The 22,529-nt window shown below is 43.9% G+C and overlaps 1 protein-coding gene across 6 annotated transcripts in view; it reads left to right on the top strand.

The window, feature by feature from the left end:
- Positions 1-4,657: 4,657 nt before the first annotated feature.
- The window catches only part of SHROOM4 (shroom family member 4), a 283,821-nt gene continuing 265,949 nt past the window's right edge, over positions 4,658-22,529 (top strand). For 5 of the 6 annotated variants that reach the window (XR_010125372.1, XR_010125373.1, XR_010125371.1 and 2 more), the window contains exon 1: positions 4,658-4,945. Coding sequence is in view for 2 of the 6 variants with exons in the window: in XM_063660273.1 (XP_063516343.1) it covers positions 4,829-4,945 (117 nt within the window). In the remaining 4 variants the exon portion in view is untranslated. The remainder of the gene's footprint in view (positions 4,946-22,529) is intronic. The other variant, XM_063660274.1, reaches the window with a different exon arrangement.

Raw genomic sequence — 22,529 nt, 5'->3', positions numbered from 1 at the left:
CATTAAGTGATGCATAACTCTATATATACGTGTGTGTACCCCTTCATTTAAAGAAGAAGGAAATCCTGACATTTTTGACAAAATGGATGAACTTGGATGAACTGGGAGGACATTATGCTAAATGAGATAAGCCAAAAACAGAAAGACAAATACTGCATTACTGCATGATCTCACTTATATGGCTGGGGGGTGGGAAATGGAAAGATGTTGGTCAAATGGCACAAACCTTCACTTATAAAATCAATAAGTTCTGGGGATCTAATGTGCGGCATGGTGACTATAGTTAATAATGCTGTGTTTTATACTTGAAATCTGCTAAGACAGTAGATCTTATGTCTTCTCACCACACATATGCAAAAAATGGCAGCTGTGAGGTGATAGATGTGTTAATTAGCTGATTGTGGTAATCGTTTTACAATGTATGCAAATATAAATCATTATATTGTACATCTTAAAAATATACAATTTTATTTTTCAAATATACCTCAATAAAGCTGGAAGAAATGCTCATTGACAGATGAATGAATAAAGAAAAAATGTGTATTTTTTATATGAAATTGAATATTATTCAGCCTTTAAAAAAAGAAGGAAATCCTGTCATATGAAATAACATGCATAAACCCGGAGGAAATTATGCTAAGTGAAATAAGGCAGTCACAGAAAGACAAATGCTACATGATTTCACTTATATAAGGTATCTAAAGTAGTCAGACTCATAGAAGCAGAAAGTAGAATGGTGGTCACCAACAGGCTGGGTGTGAGGCGAGAGTTCTTATTCAATTTAGATAAATTCAATCATGCAATATGAAGAAGTTCTAGAGATCTGGTGTACAACAATGTACACAAAATTATAAATACTGTTCTGTACAATGAAAAATTTGTTACGAGGGTAGACTTCATGATATGTGTGTTTCTTTTGTTTTGTTTGTGTTTTTTTTTTGCTTTTACCACACACACAAAAAGAACAAATCTGTCTTTTTCTAGAGCAAGGATATTTTCGTTTCTGTTTTTGAGATAGAGTATCACTCTGTTGCCCAGGCTGGAGTGCAGTGGCACAATCTCAGCTCACTGCAACCTCCACCTCCCGGGTTCAAGTGATTCTCCTGCCTCAGCCTCCCCAAGTAGCTGGAAGTACAGGCGCGTGCCACCACGCCCGGCTAATTTTTGTATTTTTTTTTTAGTGGAGAAGGATTTTCGCCATGTTGGCCAGCTGGTCTCCAACTCCTGACCTCATCCACCCGCCTAGGCCTCCCAAAGTGCTGGGATTACAGGCGTGAGTCACCACACCCAGCCTAGAGCAAGGATTCTGAAGCTAGGGTCTATAATCTCAGCCCAAACTATATATAGCATTGTGTGAACATGTGTAGCTTTCAGAGGGAGAGAGTGCATAGGTTTCTCTAGAATCTCAAAAGGTTCCTCATTCAAAAAGGAGCTAGATTAGATCCCACAGTGGAGGGAAAAATAATAATTTTTAAAAATGATAACAAAAACAAAAAAGCTAGAGGCACTGCGATGAGGAAAATTGTATTCAAATTTGAGTTTAAAAAAAGGTTCAGCTAAGGAAGTTTTAAAAAAAAGTTCAGAGAAGGACTGCTATTTCAGTTTTCCTTCTTCCAAAAATGTAAACTTCTCAATAGATTTTGAATGAATACAAGACTCCTGAGAGGAATGTTTAATGAGGTGGAAGTACCTAGCCTGGTTTTAATTTATCTCTCCCTGGTTGGCCTTTTGCCCACCTCCTGTGTCTACTCCCTTGTGGGTCTTTTGTTATCCTTCCTGACCTTTGAATATTAGCATATTTTAAATATTAGCATAATCCAGGATTCTACTTTCTGGGTGAGATTCTAATTTCTCTGGGTGAGATTATATACTGCAAATAATGGCTTCAGTTATCATCCAAATGTGTATTATCAATCACCACCCCTTCCTTGACATGCAGTTTCCTATTTCTACCTGCCTAGTGGACTTTCCACCTTTTCCCCACAGGCAATTTAACATACTTTAGAATGAATTTATCATCTGTCTGATAGCTCCAGCTTGTGCATGCACACTTAAACACACACACACACACACACACAAAGTGTAATATACCCCTCGAATGTTCTCCATTGCTTTCTTTTTACTTGGTTCAACTCTATCAAGACTTTGTTTGCACATATACTACGTTTAGGCACTTGCCAGGAAGTAGTCATAGAATTTGTAAACTGTAGAGGAACTTAAGAAATCAAGTCGCTCAACCCCTTCAATTTACAGAGAGTGGGGGTGACATGCTTAATATCCACAGTGAATTAATGGCAGAACTAGCTTAGAATCTAGGCATCTCAAGTTCTACCTTGTACCCTTTCCACCATGCAATCATGCTCCCACTAACTGTATACTTCCAAAGAAGAATGAGATGCCTGCTAGCAGCACTGATTTTTATCAATAAAGAAGCAAGATAATCTAGCCACCTTATGTTCAGAATATCTACTACTTATGCACTGTTTGTACAAGGGGCTAGGTAATTTATGTTCTGCTGTAATGATGAAAAGGATAAACTGAAGAGTGCAACAAGACATCATTGTAGAGTAAGGCTTGGAATGAAAATAGGTTAGTTAAAGACTAGCTCAGTGCTTGCTTTCATAATAAGGTTGTGAGAGGATTTTTACTTTTTCCTTACCAAAGTGTTTTCATATGTATTATTTCATCTTAGTCTCTCAACAGTCCTGGGAGGTAGGAAAGTCAGGGCTTATTAGCTAAAGTTTACAGAAGAAGAACAGGAGACTGAAAAGAGTTAGCTCAGTGATTTGCCCAAGGTCACCCATCTAGTTAGTGACAAGGCCACGGCTCAGATGTGTGTCTACTGCTTCCAAACGTCTTTCCTCTAGTCTAGACACATAATTCTAATAGTCCTTGAGTGATGACTATATATCCTGTGAACTGAACTTTACAGATATGCCGGGACTGAAACACGCTGGATTCTACCAAGTTACAATCATAGAAATATTATCCGAAAAAGAAAAAAAATGCTGAGTTTCAAGGTGGGGCAGGGCAAATGAATGTTATAACATAGGTTAACACAAGTAAGAATCAACAAGTTGAGTTGCCATTTTATCAAATTTTCTGCTTTCAAGTAAGGAAAATATAAAACAATAAACATGATCAAGACGGTCTTTGTAGGCCTAAAAGCCTAGAAGATCGAGGATGGTTTCCCATGTGCATCATCTCTAAGGAGTTTAAAAAGGCAGGCTATAAACACCTAAATTGTCATTTTATTAAAGCAAAGTCAGGGCAGCATCATATATGCAGACAGTCCAGGGGGGTGCTGAGAAAAAAGGATTGATGGAGGGGGGTGACTTTGAGAGACATTTCAGTGGCCTGCTGCAGCACACCGCAGGCTGCTGTGTGTTGAAGAGGCAGTGACAGGTGAGGAAGTAGAAGTAGAGAGTGGAAACCTTGACCGCAGAAAGCTGGCTGTGAAGGAAGGGGCCGCAGTGTGTTTGTTGGCCATGAAGAAGACGCTGCACAAGAACAGGGGAAGAGACTGAACAGGCGAGACAGAGTGGGAACATCCTGTTGAGTCACAACTGAGTTGTCAACACTGTCTCCGCTAGTGCGAGGCCCTTTAAAAATTCACTGCCCGCATGTGGCTCCAGAGAAAACACCTCAAAGAGAGAAGATAACCTGTCCAAGTGAAGGCAGAGAAATCAGCACAAGATTCAGTAACAAATTCGCTTTTCAGGACTATTATTGTGGCTGTTTGGTCTGTTATAAAAGCCCAGCTCAGAAACTACAAGGTCAAGCTTGAACAGATGTGCAGAGATGTTCTGGACCCAGTCTAAAAGCTGATTCTTCCCAAAGGCACAACATTATTAATTGGCCAGCTTATCAATGGATGCTCTTTCCTGTAGGTTTGTTTAGAGACAATACTGCTAGTCATAAAGTTTGCTGATTGCTGGCTTGCTCATCTCAGTGGGGCAAGTGCAAGGCCGTGCCAGGAACTCCAGATGACTGGAACATACACAGGCACAGTGCTAGCCATAGACACCAACACTGAACCAGGGTGCGGGGGAACCCGAGCAGGGGGCATCCTCAAAGTGCTTCTTTATTTAAACTATGCTCTGGGGCAATGTTTCATAATGACCCCACACACCTAGCGCGTACACACAGAGCAGCCTACACACACAGCCTCACTGTGTCCGCTGGCCTGCTGGCTTTGCTTTCCACCCCTCTAGGCAAGGTCCACAAATTAGCAGCCTTTTAACCCTCCCAGGTCTCCGTTCTCGGGACCTTCAGAAGAAAAAGGCAGTCAGAGAAACATGAACGCGCTAATCAGGAAACCAGCGTTTCAGCCCACTCAGCCACGCGGGCCGTCCACACTAACGACTTTCACCTCCTCTCGCCTGGGCTGGCTGGAGGGGCGGGGAACCCGGCAGTAAAGAGGAGGACCAAAGAGGGGCCCTGCTTGAATGAAACAATGTAACAATTGATGTGAGGCCTCGCCTCGCTCCCACTCCCCAGCGATCCTATAGGCGAGGTCCCAGTGACTGCCCCTCCCCATTGCTCCGTTTTCTTGTCCATTACGCGCTATCCCTCCGCCTCTCCTTCTTTCTTTTCTTTTCTTTTTTTCCCTTCTCCTTTTCCCCCCTCTCTCCCCCTTTCTCCAGCTCCGTGTCATTTCCTCCTTGCGCTCGCTCGCTGCCTGAGCGTCTCCAGCCGGGAGAGTAGGCGGAGCAGGGCGGTGCGGGGTGGCGTAGAGCTGGAGGGCGATGGTGGCGGAGCTGCTGGGGGCGGAGGCAACGTAGCCCCCTCGGAAAAGGAGCCCGGCGGCGCCTTAGCCCTGCCGAGGATGGAGAACCGGCCTGGGTCCTTCCAGTACGTCCCTGTGCAGCTGCAAGGGGGGGCACCCTGGGGCTTCACCCTTAAGGGGGGTCTGGAACACTGCGAGCCGCTCACAGTGTCTAAGGTAAGAACTGGCGGCTCATGTCCTAACGGCGCCTAACTTTGAATGGACAAGCGGGTGCGAAGGCTGCCGCTGGACGGGGCCCTCAGGCCAACTTTGAAACTTAGGGCTGGGAGCGAAAGACCCTCTGAGCGGCACGGAGGGGTCTTGCCACCAGTCCAGGTGCAGACATCCCCTAAGGGTGGCTGGAACACGAGCTGGGAGCACAACTGGCCCCCGGCTAGAACCTTGCGCGCAGACACACTCTCGAGGGCGCTGGGGCAGCCCTTGCTCCCCCCACGTCGGGGCGGCTACTTCCCTCAGTTTGGGCTGGAGGAAGTGGAGGCCGTTGGGGATTTCTCCTTGGAGGCCCCTGCGTCCCTACGGGACAGTGAAGGACTGAAGGGACAGTCATCGCGGCTTGGCAGCTCTCTTGGCAGCGTTGTCCCCTCTATCGACCGGCGGGCCGTCCCTCCCAGGCAGGTTGCAGGGCTAGGGGCTGGTGTGGGAACGGAGATGAGGCATTGGTGGCTTTTGCCAGCCTCACTTCCCACGGCCGGACGCGCACACATCCATTCAGCTCTTGGGGCGTTGTTGCCGCCGGTTCGGCTCGGCCTCTCCCTCCCTCCAGAGTCCTGCCCCAGCGCCGGCGAGATTTCCTGCACGTTGAGAAGTGCGGAGGAAACTTTTGCGCCATGGAGCGCAGCTGTGCTGGAGCCGCTGCTGTTGCTGCTGCTGCCGCTGCCGCCGCCGCCGCCGCCGCCGCCGCCGCCGCCGCCGCCGCTGCCGCTGCCAGGGTTTGTTTGTTTTAGGAGTCTGTGATCTGCTGGAAGCCAAGTTGCAGCTGAGGACAGGAGAGAGGAGCTCTCCTGAGTGCTCCAGAACCCCCAAAGCGAGCCTCCCCCGTAGGGGTGAGGGCGAGGGGTAGGGGCAGCTGGAGCTGTTATCAGGAAAAGTGACTTGTGGGACGACTCACCTTGAGGTGCCAGATTGCCAAGTGAACGGACTTCACGAACTTTATTCCACTTTTTTGTTGTTTCTCTTAAATCTTCAAATCCGAAAAGCCCTCCCCCTTCCAACCCGCTTAATGACAGTTGAAGTTGTAGATGTGGATTCAGGCTGGAGATAGAAAGATGTGTCTTTTCAGCAGGGAACAAATATCACTTTTTTTTGCGGGGGGGTGGAGTTCAACATTGGTCACATCTCAGCAGAGGGTTCAGTAAACGTTCCCTGCATCACACACCCACAATAACCTGTGCGGCATTCGCCTTGCATTGGAGCCTGTGGTTGACTTCCAGTGTATGGGATCCTTCAGGCTTTGGGGCCCACACTCTTAGCAACCCTGGAGTGTTGCCATGGGTGTACCAATCAGATTGAGGAGTCTGAGGTATGCTGAGGCAACATTTGGGGGGCTGGCAGGGACCCCTCTGATCATTAGCCTCCCCAAACTAGCCCAGATCTTCATCCAGCACCCTTTCCCCCATACTTGTCATGTACTTTAACCAGCCTGAGATGCGTTTGTCATCCACCGTCACAACCCCTCCTGAGGCAGTCTCCCTCCAGTGTTCTCTGGAGAAAGTTACATGCTTTTTTTTTTTTTTTTTTATAACAAAAACACTCAACTCCTTTGGTGAGGGGAATCCTGGCCTTCAGGAATTTCTTCTAATCAAGCTCCTCCTCTTCCCCACTCTTTCCACCAAGGTCACAATGGGATATGCAGCCCTCCATGGTCCGGCAGTTCCTCCCTTTCTTTTTCTCCTCACACCGCCCACAGAATTGCCACAGTCTGCCTAGACAACCTGCCTTGGAGAGGTCATTTTTCAGCTCTGCCCAGAGCTGACCCATCTTGAGAAGCACCCCAGAGAGTGCTTGCTGCTGTGGTCCTGGATTATTTTGTGAGCCAGTGAGAGCATGGCAGGGGGTGTTACTAAGTATGGGGAAGCCAGCAATTTGTGGTCCGGCTGGGGGATTATTTGAGGGTAGATGAGGGTTTCCTTGGCCAAGCTGTAGAGGAAGTGCTTCGTGTGTTGAGAGGCAGGGTGCCTTTTAATGATTCCCTTTCCACTGAATGTACAGTTGACCCCTATTATATGAAGGCTCATTATGACATGCATTTAAATATGCAAGGGGTAAAATTATTTCTCCCATTCCTCCCAAATACCCTAGTTCTTAACAGTAAAAGTCAGTTATAACTGGGTTGGCTTCAACGGTATATAAAGGGACCATAGTATTTTTTTAAGCACATTGATTGCCTGTATTGTGTTTCTCTTGACAAGACACTGTTTTGGCATATTTCATTAATTCCCTCTTCATTTTTCAGCCTTAATTTTATTTCCTTTTATGATTCAGAACAATACAGCTTTCTCCTTGAAAACAGCCTTCTTAGTCTGTACACACTGGTTGGGATGGGTTGAATGGAATAGAAAGATAATTGGGTTGGCAGATTAAAAACTTGGGTTCTAATCCTTTTTCGGCCACTCTCTAGTTCTGGAATGCTAGGTATATCACTTGCCCTACCTGGGTCTAGGCATCCCCATGTCTAAAATGACATTCAAGTGGGTGGTCTTTAAATGATGCTATGACAATCTAGTAGCCATGTTTTTGTCTGTTTGTTTTTGAGACAGGGTCTCACTCTGTTGCTCAGGCTGGAGTACAGTGGTGCCAGCTCGGCTCACTGCATCCTGCGCCTCCCAAGCTCAAGCAACCCTCCCACCTCAGCCTCCCAAGTAGCTGGGACTACAGGCACACGCCACCACGCTTGGCAGATTTTTTGTATTTTTGTGTTTTTGTATTTCACCATGTTGCCCAGACTGGTCTCAAACTCCTTCAAACAGTCTGCCCGCCTCAGCCTCCCAAAGTGCTGGGATTACAGGCGTGAGCCACCGCGCCTGGCCAAATAGCTAATCTTTTATGCTAGCTCTGGCTCTCTTCTCAGAAGTGTTGCTGCAGAGTGAGGAAAATAAAGCTTCGCTTCATTTGCATACAGTGTTACTATTTACAATGTGCTTCCTCATCCTTTATTTCATTACTCTCTTGCAGCTACACTGTGAGGCAGTCAGGAAAGATTGTGGAGAAACTGATGGAAAAACCGAGACTGATGTATTCAGTGGCTTACCTATGTCTATCGTACGGAGAGTCAGTGGCAGTCCCACTAAGAGAGTTTCCGATTCTTCTGTTAGTACTGTGGTTTGTGAAGGAGCACAGGGCAATAACTTTCAGGGATGTATCTAGTCTTATTAGCCTTCTAATGCAGTGTCCCTTTCCATGCCAGCCTGTAATTCCATACTTGGTGAGGACTGGGTTGTAGGTACACTCTGATGGAGTCTGGGCTCAGAGTAGGAAAGGACTATTTTGATGACTCCAAATCACTTGTGATGATCTCAGGTCAGGGAGAGACAGAGGTAAGGTGCAGGAAGCATGGTGGAAAATGGCAGAGAACCTCCTTTGTGGAAAAAAAACCAGAAGCGGTTTGCATCAGGGATGGCGCTGCATATGTGCTCAGAGATATCTTGTGGCACAAGTGGAGATATCTGGGGAGTGGGGGAATTTGAGAAAGTCGTGATTAGTGGGAGAAGAGGGTATGCAGTGGCAAAGTCTAGTTCATAATTGTCATGGGAGACCCTTTGGACCAGGAAACGATCAAGTTGGGGAAATCATCAATTCCTGCTGGTTCCTATGATTTCCCTGAATATGGGGAATTCAACTGCCTGATTTATGGACACTTGTATAGTACCCCCCGACAGTCAAGTGGCAAAGAAAGAGAAATTTTTTTAATACTATTGCTGGATGTGGTGTCTTGCACCTGTAGTCCCAGCTACTCAGGAGGCTTAGGTAAGAGGAATCCCTAGAGCCCAGGAATTCCAGGCTGCAGTGTACCATGATTGGGCAACATAGTGTGACCCCACCTCCAAAAAATAAAATACGATTGATTATCCTAAATAATAAGGGATAGTTTATGATGTTTCCCTATATTGTGGTGTTTCGAGTGAGATCATGGTAACAAGTAAAAGATACATGACCCATAAAGGAATAGGGCCCATGACATTGGCATTACTGATTCCTTTGGTTAACATGTTACACTACCTCATTGACTCAGGAGTACTGTCTGGATGGAATGGGGATTCTCTTCTAATCAGATGTGTCTAATGATATGTAGGCTCATGCTACATAATTTCCCTTTTCTTGGCTCATTTATGGTAGATGTTTCTATCTGGCATAGTGAAGCAAGTGGGGCTAGTTACTGCCCTGGAACAAAACAGAGTGGGATAGGGGAGTAACCTGGAGGAGAAAGAAGCTTTACTCCCATCCACTTGATGTGCTCTGATATTGCTATATAATTTTACACTCTCCAGACCCAAGTCTCTATTTGCAGAGTGTGGCCTAGGCATAACTGCCCCATCTCTACTATCACAGATGATGTGACAATGAATTAGGCAAACTCTAATAGTGTTTGCCATCCTTAGCCTAGGACAGTGGCAGGGCATGCTCATTAAGTTGTTTTAGTCTGTATCCCATTCCTAGTCTGACCTTATTTCTAGAAGCACGCAGAGAGGCAGTTGAGACTTCAAGAGGATCTGGATGAACTCAGACTGAGGTTGTCTTGTGGCTGGAAGTAAATTTGGCTGTGATTTTGAATTCTTGTTGGGTGCAGAGGTGGTATTATATGAACAATGAGAGTTCCTGTGAAATCTTTTGAGCTGTGTTACAGACCAGTGCCTGGCACTCACAAAGGGACCTTCATGGGGTGTGCATCTTTGGAGCTTAGTCCAGCCTGGTTACCTACATGAATCCCCTCCTCATTTCTGCCTCTAGAATCACCAAAGATGTCCATTACCTCAGTTTCCCAGCTGCTGCCCTCTCCCAGAAAGTAGAGGGCATTTTGAGGCATGGATTAGAAATCCATCAGAGAGATACAAAGAAGGTTGGAGGGAGGTGGAGCAAGAAGGGTGGGTGGTATGGCTGGTAACCCTTGGCTGAGCTTTGAGTCGATACTACTTTTGGCCCTGCTGGGTTTTCATAATACACCTGGTACCCCATTGAGAGCCACATGTATGCTTGCTGAAGTTAAAAAAGGTCAAGCCTATTAGAGGATTTTCCCTCTCCAAAACTTCACACAAAGAAAATAATTCAACTCCATTGTCCCTTAAAAAAATTAAAATGATTTCCCCCCTTGCCCTCCCCAACCCCCTCCCCAGGAATTTCTTTAAAGAAAAAAGAGAGACTTAGACTTGAGATTGGAGGTTATGGATGATTATCTGGAGGGAACATCATGGCTTTTATAGTTAGACTTCTTTAGAACTAGGGGAAAAAAGATGCTGACCCATCTGAGAAAAGTTAATGAAGAACAGCAGGGATTATGGGAAGGGCTGCTCTCACTGCCTGCCCCTCTACCCCTCAAGCACCAAGGGGCAGACTTAACTCAGGGCTCCCAGGGTAATTCTGTTCTTGGTAGAGACCTAGAATCAAAGAATCTCAGAGTGAAGAGAGCCTTTTAGAAGTCACCTAGTCTAATCTTAACCATTTCGTGAGCCTCCTGTGCAGTGTCCCTGAGCTTGTTCTACAGTAGTCACAGGGGAGCTCATTCCCTTCTAAGCCTATCCATTCTGTTGTTGGAAAGTTTTGACTGTGGACAGCTTTTCCTTTGTTAAGCTGCAATCGTTTTCCTTTTAGCTATCATCCATGGGTCCTAGCTGTATCCTCTGGATAGCATCACACAGAACAAGGGTGCTTCCTCTGTCTTGGGACAGCCCTTGGGATATCTGAAGGCAAATATTATATCATCTTGTTTCACTTTCCTAGCAGAGCCCTAGCTCTTTCAGCTGTTCCTTATGGGATGTAGATTCCAGCCTCTCCTCCTGTTTCCTCCTCCCACTCATGATGCACTTCAGCTTGTCCATGTTCCTCTTAAGTTATGGATCCCACAGCTGAATACTGTAACTGAGGAGAATCTGACCACAGTTGAGTATGAACATTCTTTAAAAAAATACAGCTGAAGATCACTTTGGCTCTTTCTGGCGGCCATGTCATACCAAAGCCCTGTGTCAAAATCTTTTAATGGAAGTAGCTGTGCTGCTATTAAGCCATACCTGCCTAAGGTCTCTATGAAGGCATCTGGGACAGCCACATAATAGATTTAGGAGGGACACATTTCATCTCCTACTATTTATTTAGAATTGCTTCTGCCCCTAGCCCTGGCCAGCCTTGGTAAAGGCATTGTAGGGGAGATGAGAGAGAAGATATAAGCCCTGACTTCAAGGAACATGTATGTTTAAACAAAGAGATTATTAAGTTACAGAGAAGGAATTTGTATAATAGAAGAAGGAAATGGCATTTAATGAATAGTGTCAAAGTCAGAATTCCAGATCTTTTTTATTTCCTTTTTACCTCTCTGAACTTAATTTTTTCCCCTTCTGGAAAGAATAGTTGTCTCCAAGATTGAAGATGCTAACCATATGTGCCATACACTCCTCAATTTACAGAGCCCCTATGTAGGAATATAGAGATAGCAGTCTCTGTCCCTATCCACTATCAGATATCTATTTCCCTGCATACTGCCACTGACACTGATTGGAAAAGCCCCTGCTGTTGCTGCCATCCTTCAACTCTGGGTTCTTCTGTCTGTACCTGGAATACACACAAGAGTGACTCCTGTTGGAGGTCTTGCATCCACAGCCTCTTTCTCCCCATCTCCCCACATTTACCAGTTGTCATCTGAGCTGGAAAAATATCTTTCGTTACTACTAAAGCCTTGATCAGGGAGTGGATTGGAGTGGGGCTTAATCTATATTATTACTGAAGGGTAAGGGGTCTGAGGAAGAGAGTGTAGAGGTCTAGGAAACGTATCTTCACTGACACAATGTTATTTATAATGGTTACGTTCAGAACAGTTCTGGAGAAGCCTATTTAATCCATAGTGTATCATTGATTAAATTATACAACCTAACCATCATTTATAATGTCCTATCTACAGGAAACAGAATTCAAAGCTCCAAGCTGCTTATTTATAGAAGGTATTCTTGGGAAACAATGCATTCATAAGTTAGGAACAAAAAGTGCTCTAGATAGCTCTGTTACACAGTTCTGGGGGAGTTTGGGATTCCACTACCATTAGTGCCCAAGGTGTTCATACCTTTGATGCTGGGACCAGATGTGTGTGCATGGTTACATTTCCCTCTGAAACGGAATTCCAGGTTTCCCTGAGGGTTATCTTGTAATCAGCAAGTAACCTTTTTATATTGGTTATGTCGGTATCAAGATCACCTTCACTCAGCTTCTATGGAGCCAAAATTTTGTCTCCTGGTGCTCCCTGAAATATACTCCCTTCACACATAATTCAATAAAATCATTAATGAATAAGTTGAGTTACTATTTTTTCTGGCTAAAGATTGTATTCCAAGGACTGGGAAGGGGTAGAGGTTTGTCTCCTTATACCTCTTTGCCCTATCCAGTGTAAATAGGCCAAGTGGAAAAATTGTCTTACGCATTAGTGTTGCAGTGGATGACCCATTCTTCCTCACATCACACTGGCATGTTTGCTTGGTCAGATAGCCATCCTGGCCATGCACTGAAGTTGCAAAAGTCAAGATCACTTGATCTCTCGAAGTGAGCTCTAACCTCTCCCTTTTGACTTCACATCCACATCCTCCTCTTTTACTGTGAATCTATGACTGTACCATATCACAACACAAGTACTGCCTAGTAGCAACAGAGACACATTTTCCATGCATCTCGGCTGTCCTTCTTTCATGTCAAGTCTTTGGTTCCCATCCCCCACCCAAGAGCACCAGTTGCTTGAGGCCTACATTTTGGACTGTCTCATTCAAGTGCCATTGCCCCTTTGTTCATTCATTGACTGCACTGCCCTCTGTCCAAAACCCAACTTTTTTTTCTTTTTTGGTCACAGTGAGCCCTTCTAGTCTGCTGTACCAGCTTTGTCCCTCTTGGCTCAGCCATACTTCCAGTGTTGGCGGGGGTGGGGGGTGGGTAGGGAAGAGGGAGAGAGAAGCTCACAGAGTTGAGGTTGATAGGTTTGAAAACACTCAGCAAATCATAACAGAATCAGAGGGAAATTTCCTCACACTGCATCTCTCTCTATCCTGTTTCAGTGATGGACAGAATCTCTGTCACATTCCTTATATTCTTTTATCAACTTGCTGAATAATCATGGCATGTTACTTTGGCTCTCCACACCCTCCTGTTTCTTCTCATACCCTCCATGGGACAAGTTCTTGCTTTACTGAAGGGTTGCTAAGGACGCCAGGATCCTTACTTGGTCTAGGCTGTGGAAGTGTGAAGGCTGACTGACAGCAGGCAGCTCTTGGAGTGCATTGCTTTTCTCCACACTCCTACTTCCTATCTTTCTAGAAGTGGCTGTTTCCTGGTATGTTCTCAGGGAGGACATGGTCTGTTAACTTTCACTCAAGTCTTTTAATGTTACATCTGTGAGGAATGCGGGAGGTGGGACTAATTTGACAGGATCAAGGGTTAAGCCCAGTTACGAACAGCCCCTTTGTGGTGTCTTCTGTCCCCCACCCTAATGCCACTCAACAGTTTCCTAGCTGTATGGTCTTCTCTCTTTCTTCCTGAACCTCTGGCAGGGAAGTTTTCAATGGTTCTCCTATACTGCCTTTCACGGTCCATAAGAAACTGATTTTTCGTTTCGGGGAGGGGGTTGGAGGTGAGATGAGGTAGAGCTAGAAGTAAAGCTGGTTTGACTAGTTATTCTGGAAAGGAGTTAGAGTCTCATGGCTGTAGCCCCATCTTTACTTATGAGAGGATGACAAGCTAAAGCCTTGTCTTTGTTGGGCTGCCTTGCTGTTTTCCATTTCTTTCTGTTTGAGTTTGATATAAGTAAAAGCCACTCTGAAAAATTCTACAGGTAGGCAGCTTTGGATGGCATCTTACTCTGACTGAGAGTGTGAGTGATGACATCTTGAAGCTTCAGGGGGTAAGTATCAGGCTTGACTCTCACATTCTTTAGAGGACTTGACAGAGTTTGGAGCTCTGTATTAACTTAAATTGGCAATCAGGAAGGATCAAGACAACAAGCAAAAGTAGACCAGGCAAGGATTTGGATACTTCAGTTGTGTGGCTGTGCCTCATTGAGTTTGGTAACCTCTTGAACCCAAAGGTGGTCAAAGCCTAGACATGGTGGGATCGGAGAGGTAGTGGACCACTGTATAGCAAATACTGCTATTTTCTAGGTGTTTTACATGTATTTTCATTTAACTTTTACAGTAACTCTTTGAGGCCAGATATTAATGTCTCCATTGTGCAGATGAAGAACCGAGACTCAGGAGAAGTTAAGTGAAAGACTCTAAGTCATATAGTAAGTGGGACAGCTGACATTCAAATTTACTTCTGTCCAACTTCAAATCCCATGCTCTTTCTAAAATAGCGTGTTTACACAGGTGAAAGACAGAGAAATAAAAGAGAACTGGATAAGAATGGGGTGTTGGGGGACGGACGGAGGGAGGGAAATGAGGGAAATGAAATTTGATGCAGAAACTGATAATGTTGTGAGTATCTGTTCCTCAGAGGTCAGGGTCAAAGGAAGGTCTTTGTTTTGTTTTAAATCTCAAATCAAGGTAAGGGGACTGGGTCAGTATTCAGAAAGCCTAAAGTTTAGTCCTAACTCTGCCACTCTTCATTTGTGTGACCCTGGGAAGTCATTTTCATCTCTGTATCTCAATTGCCATATTTGCGAAATGAGAGTAATACAACCTGCACTGTTGTCCAGTAGGGAGAGAGATTCATTTTATCATTTATTTCATATTACTATTAGCAGTATATGTGATTTAAGAAAGCAAGCAAGCGCATTCCACAGGTGTCCCTTATTAAACAGGAATTCTCTTAAGAAAATTTTGAGCCTAAAAATTGAAGTGTATGAAGTTATCTAATCATTGGGAATTGTGTGAAATGGCAGGGCACCTTTAGTGTAATGTCTGCTACTGCAAAAAGTTGGAAGACCAGCCATGATTTCTGCTAATGTCTTAACAGCCAGCACTTTGAAAGGCTAACATCTTAAGAGCTCTCAATTAGGCGTCCAATCAATCAATCAATCAGCTGATCAACTAACCAAACAACCAGTCAACACAGATTTGTTGAGCACTTTGTAAAGTGCCTAACCCTAAACTAGAGAATACAAGAGTTAGCCACCATAGAAGACCTGGTTCCTGGATTCTCAAAAGAGATGACAGTTTTGTTGAAGAGCTGCATTACTACAAGCCCAGGAAACAAAAAGCTTTAAGTACTGAAACTGTGGGGTAGGATCTAAGAGCATCATTTATTCAGTGGGAAGAGATTTCATTGTGGGCTGATGTAGCTGGATGTTTTGTGGAAAAAGGAAGAATTGGAGCTAGTCCTTGAGGGATAATACAGGATTTAGGTCGGTAGGCCTGGGAGGAAGAAGAACGTTGATTCCAGTTAGTACAAGCACTGCATGTCCTAAAGACACAGACAGAAGACTGAGACCAGTTTGTTCACTCCACAGTGTGTTGACTAACAGCATAAGGGCAGAGCATGTAGTGTTTGTTCGTTTATCCACTTATGAATTCATTCATTAAATTTTATTGAGTGCGTGTTCTAGGAGCTGAGCTATTCTTCCTATGGCCAATGAAACCAGCACAGAGCTCCATAGATGTCACTTTTATTTGTTTTCTAACAAATACTTTATAGTGCATATTCTGGGCACTAGTTTTCTAACTTAACACATATTAGCTCTTTTATTTTATTTTTTGAGATGGAGTCTCACTCTGTTGCCAGGCTGGAGTGCAGTGGCGTGATCTCGGCTCACTGCAACCTCCGCCTCCCAGGTTCAAGCGATTCTCCTACCTCAGCCTCCCAAGTAGCTGGGACTACAGGCATGTGCCACCACACCCAGCTAATTTTTGTATTTTTAGTAGAGATGGGGTTTCACCATGTTAGCTAATTTATTAACTCCATTTTACACATGAGGAAATTGAAGAAAGATTAGGTAACTTGCCCAATGTCATATTTCTTGTGTGGATGGCTACATAAGTGAGTCAGTGGAGATCTTCTTGATTCTTGCAGACTAGTGGGATATAAAGGTGAATGGATTTGAGCCAGGTATTCTGAATACCCCAGAAAACTGGGCTATAGAATGGATGCAAGTTGGAAGTAGGTAGCCATTTTGTTGTTTGGATAATCAGTGTATTAAGAATAAGGCACCTAGTCTAAGGTCATACCACCCTGAACATGTCCGATCTCATCTGATCTCAAGAATAAAGCACCTAGCACAGTACCAGTCACATAATTGTTTCCATGAGGAAAGACCTGAACTGAACAATAGATAGGCAAAGTCATTTTGAAGGAATCAGCCCATCTTGGCAATTTGCTGACTTGTCATACATTAGGGAGTGGCCAGAGGTTAGTGATAATGCATACCGTTGAAGAAATGAAGAAGAGGTAGGAGTCAGGGATTAATCTAATATTTAAAATCTAGAAGGCTCTGAGAGATTATGGGAATTGGGAAGACCAACCAGGTTTAGTTCAGTTTTAGATCTTCTGAGACTGAAGTGTCTGTAGGCCAATCAAAAAGTCCCTAGGCAGTTGGGGAGCATGTTTATTTAAAGCCACTGATCAGTTAAAACAACAAAGCATTATTTTAGGAACATAATGATCAACACAGACAATTTACTAATCTACTGGTTGTTTTGGAAACGAGTTAATTGCCACACAGTCTTATGCCCCAAAGATGGTAGAACAGACCTGCATTGTTATTTAATGGGCTTTCCTGGCCATAGCTTTGTCTTGCTCTCTCCTCCAATCTGTGGGATGCTTTGTCAACTGAGGTGTTACTGGCTAAAGTTCATTTTGTATAACTTAGAACTTGAATTGATAGGAAAGTCCAAATAGCAAACAAACAAACAAACAAAATAGAAGAAGCTGTCAAAAGGCTGAACTTCAGACTGGAATGTTAAAATGGTTTGAGGCTGTTAAAAAACCTCAGTTAACTTGCCAAGATGTTTAAGGACTGTTTTCTCTATATGAAAAACAAAATGTGGTGGCTTGGTAAGGCAAACCTCAAAGCACCAGTTTCAAGTCTGTGTTGCATTCTTGTTGTTAGCAGTTTTACACTCTTCCCATAGTGTAGTATTATTAATCCATAAATATCATTGTTAATGTTCTATAGTAGTATTGGTTCTTAAATTTGACTTTTTAATAAGCATCGTTAAACTTTCAAGAATGATTTCATTGCCTACAGTGGTGTCTTCACCACACTAAAATAAAGGGTAAATAGGGATTTACTTCACAATTTTGTTTGTTGCAAATGTGGTTGGGAAATATTGCTTTATTATTAAGAGACTTTTGCAAATTGACGTGATTATCTGACCCCAAACCCTAGCACTGGTGTCCTTTATACTTACATGAAATTCCCAGGAAAGATTCCTTTTATGTGCAGATAGACTTGACAATATTAGGACCAGTCCAGCCCTCCCCACACCCCCTTTATCCTTCTTGGATTGCCTTTCCATTGCCACTTTTGTGCAACATCACCTGATTTTCTACATGGTGAAGAACTGAAAATCCGAATGTTGTAAAGATGCTTATGCCATGGAACCTGGTCTAAATTAACTCCTTCCCTACCTTCTTGTAGACTAAACTCACTTCTTGCTAAAAGGCTAATGACCACATGGGTTCCTTTACCTAGCTCCTCTCTCTAACAACATGAAATAGCTTGTAATTTATATTTGAAATTGATTTGAATCTGTAGCTGCTGGGGAGATTTTTGTGTAAAAGATTGCCCAAGTGCTCTGATTTTTACAAGCGCCTGCTTGCTAACTTCCCTGTGTTGTGTGAGCCCTGGTGGGAGGGTGATACTCTCCTTTTCTGGAAGTAAGGGGCTCAAGATGTAATTTGCGTGTTTTTCCCGTGCCTTTGGCTGAAGAAAAGTGCAGTGTGCTGAAACCTGCCCAGACCTTGCACATACTGTATCTGCTTAAAGAGGGTTTTGGCTCTTAGCCCTTCTCAGCTGCATTAGGGTTCAGGTTACATCCCTCTCCCCATCTAGCCACTAATAAAAGCCAAAATAATTAAGGATCAGGGAGAGTAAATTCCCACTGCTAAGACCCAGGTGGGGCCTTTCCATCTCCCATCCCCTAGCTTGGAGCCCTAATTTAAGGCTGAACTTTAGTCTAAGTCTATAAGTGACAGTGATCTGGAACAGGCCCCAGAAAAGCACTTGACAATCGGGTTTTGCCCCATGCTGGCAGTACGTTCTCTCTCTCTCTCCTTTGTCTCTCTCTCGTTCCCTCCCTCCCTCCCTCCCTCTCCCTCTCCCCTTCCCTCCTTTCCCCACCACGTTGGCATCTTAGAGGAGACCAGTGACCCCAGGGATCAAGCTAGCTGATTCTGTTGCAGCAATGGAAATAATGTGTCATACTTCCGTTTCATCTAAACTGGGAGATTCAGATGAAGCTTCTGTTTTTTTTCAAGCCCTTGACCCAACTTCAATACATTAGGACCCTCATTCAGAATAAGAAACGTCATTGATATATCTCTCAACTCAAAAGAGATGCATAGTAATGAGCTCTGAGATAGTGAGCTCAGATGGGAAAGGGCAGCTTTGAAGGAGGATCTTGCAAGAGCTGGGACAGGCAGGAAGAAGCCTCATTCTGGAATAACTACACTACTGTAGTGGCCTCCTCAATGGTTTCTTTCCCTTTGATCATCCCCTCCTCCCTCCCTTAAAATTATTTAATGGTTCCCTGCTGCCTGTAGAATAGAGCCCAGACTACTTTTGCCTGGTATTACAGACCATTCTCCATCTGGCTCTAGTCTTAGCAATCCTTCCAGGCCCCAGGTTTTCAGGCAGAACGGTTACCTCTCTGTTCCCCAAACCCACCTGGGAAATTCTGGCCTCCAATTTTCTCACCATGATGTTCTTTCCAGTGGCTAGACTTCACACTGCATCCTTGGAAGGACTTCTCACTTCTCTGGCCCTCTCCATAGGACCTAACCTTCAAGCCCTACCTCTAAGCCTCTAGGGCATCATCTCTGATTGCTCCTGGTGGAAGCAATCAGAAACTCCCCTTTGAAATGCCAGAGTTCTGATTTTCCAGTAGCCGTCTTTGGGTACTTTGGTTGTCTTGTGTTTGGTTTGCTGGATCAAGATCTTCTAGACGACAATGGTTGTATCTTCTATATATTTTCCATAGTCAGCACAGAGTAGACTCTCCATCATGGTTTGCTGGTTTAGATAATATGTAAGAAGAGTCAAGCAAAAATTTTTTACTCAGTGATTGGTAATCTTTCCCCTTTCCACTTCCAAGCCTAAACTAGAGAATATGACCAGATGATTTGGATGTACTGGCCAAGTTTCCCAAACTTTGTGTGACACCCCACCTAAGTGGGGTGAGCCTTGAATGACACACACATGGGAACTAGAGGCAGAGGGAACACTTAGAAGAAAATATTGGTGGGGACAAAAGTTGAGAAGGATCCCAGAGGCAACCCAGGATGAGAAGGAGCAGTAGAGGATGGGGTTGACTACCTGCTTGTCCCCAGGCTGCCTGAAGTTTGGTTTATAACAGTTGAATTTCATGCTGCTGCTAGAGTTCCTGTGTGTAAGCTGTGTTCCGAGGTTTGCATGTGGGAGAGGCCGGCTGGCTGATGATTGCAGCATTTCCTATGGTGTTGGGACGTGTTGCTGTGAGACTCTTAAAACAACAGCCATCCCACTTGTTGCTATGTGTTTAAGGTGGGTGTAGTGTTTGTCTTCAGTAAAACTCAAGTGTTTCATTGCTTTAGCTGAGAGGCAGTAGCTTTGGGTGAACACACTCTGTGTGTGTATGTGTGAATGTGTATGTGTGTGTTTTCACTTTTTCTTAAGCAAGCTCTAACGTGTTGTGTCTGACTGGCCTTGGATGTGAGTCACTGTCTGGTATTTATACCCAGTGTCTTAAGTGTCCTTATTATTTGACCATGATATTGCTATTCTCCCTATTTTACTCAAAGCTGAGAATGCTGAGAAGGGCCAAAGGGAACTCACTCTGTCTTCCTTCCAAATGGGGTCTAATCTTATTGGTGGTTAACTGTCTCTGTGGCAGTCAATTAGGTTATGTAAGGGCACTAAAGGAAACAGGTTGAAATTCACAGTAGTAGTACTGTGACAGTTTAAAAGACACACTATAGGGCTTCTCTTAGTTTGTTCCTGTCCAGGGTACTGTTGGAGAGTTCACCCACTGGAATGACTTTAGGAACAGGCCTCGAAAGGGGCCCTAGGAAGTGTTTGTCCTTAGCACAATCACAATAAGTATGAAAGGAGTACAAACAAACTGAGAAAGCCTTAGAGAGGAGATGATCCAGCCCTTGCAGGCATTGGTGAGAGAAGCAGAGAATGTTAGCTTCCTCCTTACTGTTGTTTGTATTAAGTCCTTCCAAGATTGAAAATTTTGTCTTAGAAGCAGGCTCGTAGAGTGTGGGAATGGTAAACCCCATCAGAGGCACTGTTGTTATCAAAGGGACAGAGCCTCAGATAGGAAGGACATGGCTGCTAGCATGGTCATTTGGAGGCCAGGCAGCCAGTAAATCATTTGAGAATGACTTGAAGGTTCAAAGGGCAGGAGGGAATTCTTTGGGTGACCTCATAGGTGCTTGAAAAATCAAAGGGATAGCTGGTGTGCTTTTATGTTTTCAGGCCTGCTTCGGAGGGTCAAGGGAATGGAAATGCACAGTAGAAAATTCGCATTGCTGTTTTTATGTGCTTGGGAACCCTAACTCCGGGCTGGTGATCATCAGAGTTACCATTAATTAGATGCATATTTTGTTCTGGGAATTTTATATGCATACTCTCTAATCTTCTCATCTCTACTTACTGTAAATTAAGTAGTAGTATTCCTGTTTTACAGATGAAAATAATGAGGTTCAGAGGGGCAAAGTAATGTTCTCCAAGTAACCAAGCCAGTAAGTGGTAGAGCTGTGATTTGAACCCAACTCTACCTGATCCCAAATCCTGTGCTTGTCCTACTATACCTTAAAATTTTACTTCAGCTCCAAAGCCCCTTTCTGTGTTTCATATTGTCTTTTTAATACCACTGTTAACTATGATGACTATATTCTGTGTTTCATAGCATTGGAAAAAGGTGGGTTTCACAGATCAGTCATTTTACAACTTTGCTGGGAAGCTTGTTAAAAAACACAGATTAGACTCCAAGGATGAAATAATATAATGCACGAAGAGGTACTTAGTAGTGTCCCTATTCCAAGATGCAGAAATTGAGGCTAAGAGGGAAGTAACTTTCCAGAATTCATTGGACCAGTAACTGGCAGAGCTGGTATTCAAAATCCAGTTTATCTGATTTTAGAGTGCCTGTTCTTTCCCATGCTCTGGTTGCCTCCCAAACTAGAAGGGCAGCAAGCAATAAACAAAAAACCAGACTTGACCCTCTCGGCCCCTACAAACCTACCCTTCTTACTGCCCTCTCTGTCAATGAATTTTTTTTAAGTGAGGAGTGGCCTCCCTCTCTCCCTCTCCCCTCCTTCCTTCTCTTCTAGCACAATTTATTTGTTTAAATGTTTATTTTGGGGATAGATGATAAATGTTCATGGAACAAAATTTTAAAAACTATATAAATGGGTACATCTTTCTTCATTCATGTCCCTAAACCACCGTATTTCCCTTCCCAGTGGCAATCACTGTTACCAGTTCCTTGTGTACTCTTCCAAAGACATCCTTCCAAAGATACATTATATGTAGGCATGTTGTATATGCTCATATATGTGCATGCTCAGTGTCTCTGTTTCCTCACTGCCTGTCTTGCTGAATCCTCTCCAATCTGGCTTCCAATGAGGTCTTCCTGAAGGCCAAATATACTGGCCTTTTCACTGTTTTCATCATCCTTGTTTTCTCTATACAATTATTGTTTATCAATAATTTGTTGAATAGGTAAAGTAGTTATGTGGTTTAAAAGCTAGTTAGTATGAAAAGGCGGAGAACAGTTTCCCAATCATCCTTGTCTCTCATCTGTCCAGTTTCACCACTACCTGCCACTGTGCTTAGATATTTCTGTGTGTCTTTTCAGAGCCTCTCTATACATACACAAGCAAATGTCAATATAGATTCTTTATTTTGCCTTTTATACAAAAGGTAGCATACTAAAACAATCTTTTGCGCTTCGCTTTTTTCACTTACATATCCTAGAGGTCTTTCCCTATCAAGCATACAGAAGGTTATCTCTATTTTTTAACAGCCATATTGTATTTAATTATTTAAACAGTCCTTAGTATTGCTAGTCATTGGCATTGTTTCCAAACCATTCAGACTTGACCTTCTCCAAACTCTGCTGCCAGTATAGCTCCTGTAATACTGAACTCTCTTGTTTCTGCATCTTCTCTTGCTGTTTCTCCATTCTCCTCTGTGAATCGACTGCCTCTCTTATCTCCATCCTGTGGATATTCCTCAAGGCTCAGCGCTCAGCCCCTCCCCCCACACTCTTTTCTGTTTCTGCTTTCCCTATTCTCCCTCCCCCCATCCTTTCCCCCTCTCCTCTTTTCCTCAAGAAAGCAACGATGAGATCTCATAACTCCTGAATCTCTAGTCTTAATCTTTTCCACTGTCTGATAGTATCCACAGGAATATTTTTTT

This window comes from Pongo pygmaeus, chromosome X, assembly GCF_028885625.2.
Source record: "Pongo pygmaeus isolate AG05252 chromosome X, NHGRI_mPonPyg2-v2.0_pri, whole genome shotgun sequence".
Classification (NCBI taxonomy): domain Eukaryota; kingdom Metazoa; phylum Chordata; class Mammalia; order Primates; family Hominidae; genus Pongo; species Pongo pygmaeus.
This window is presented reverse-complemented; position numbering and strand designations above follow the sequence as displayed.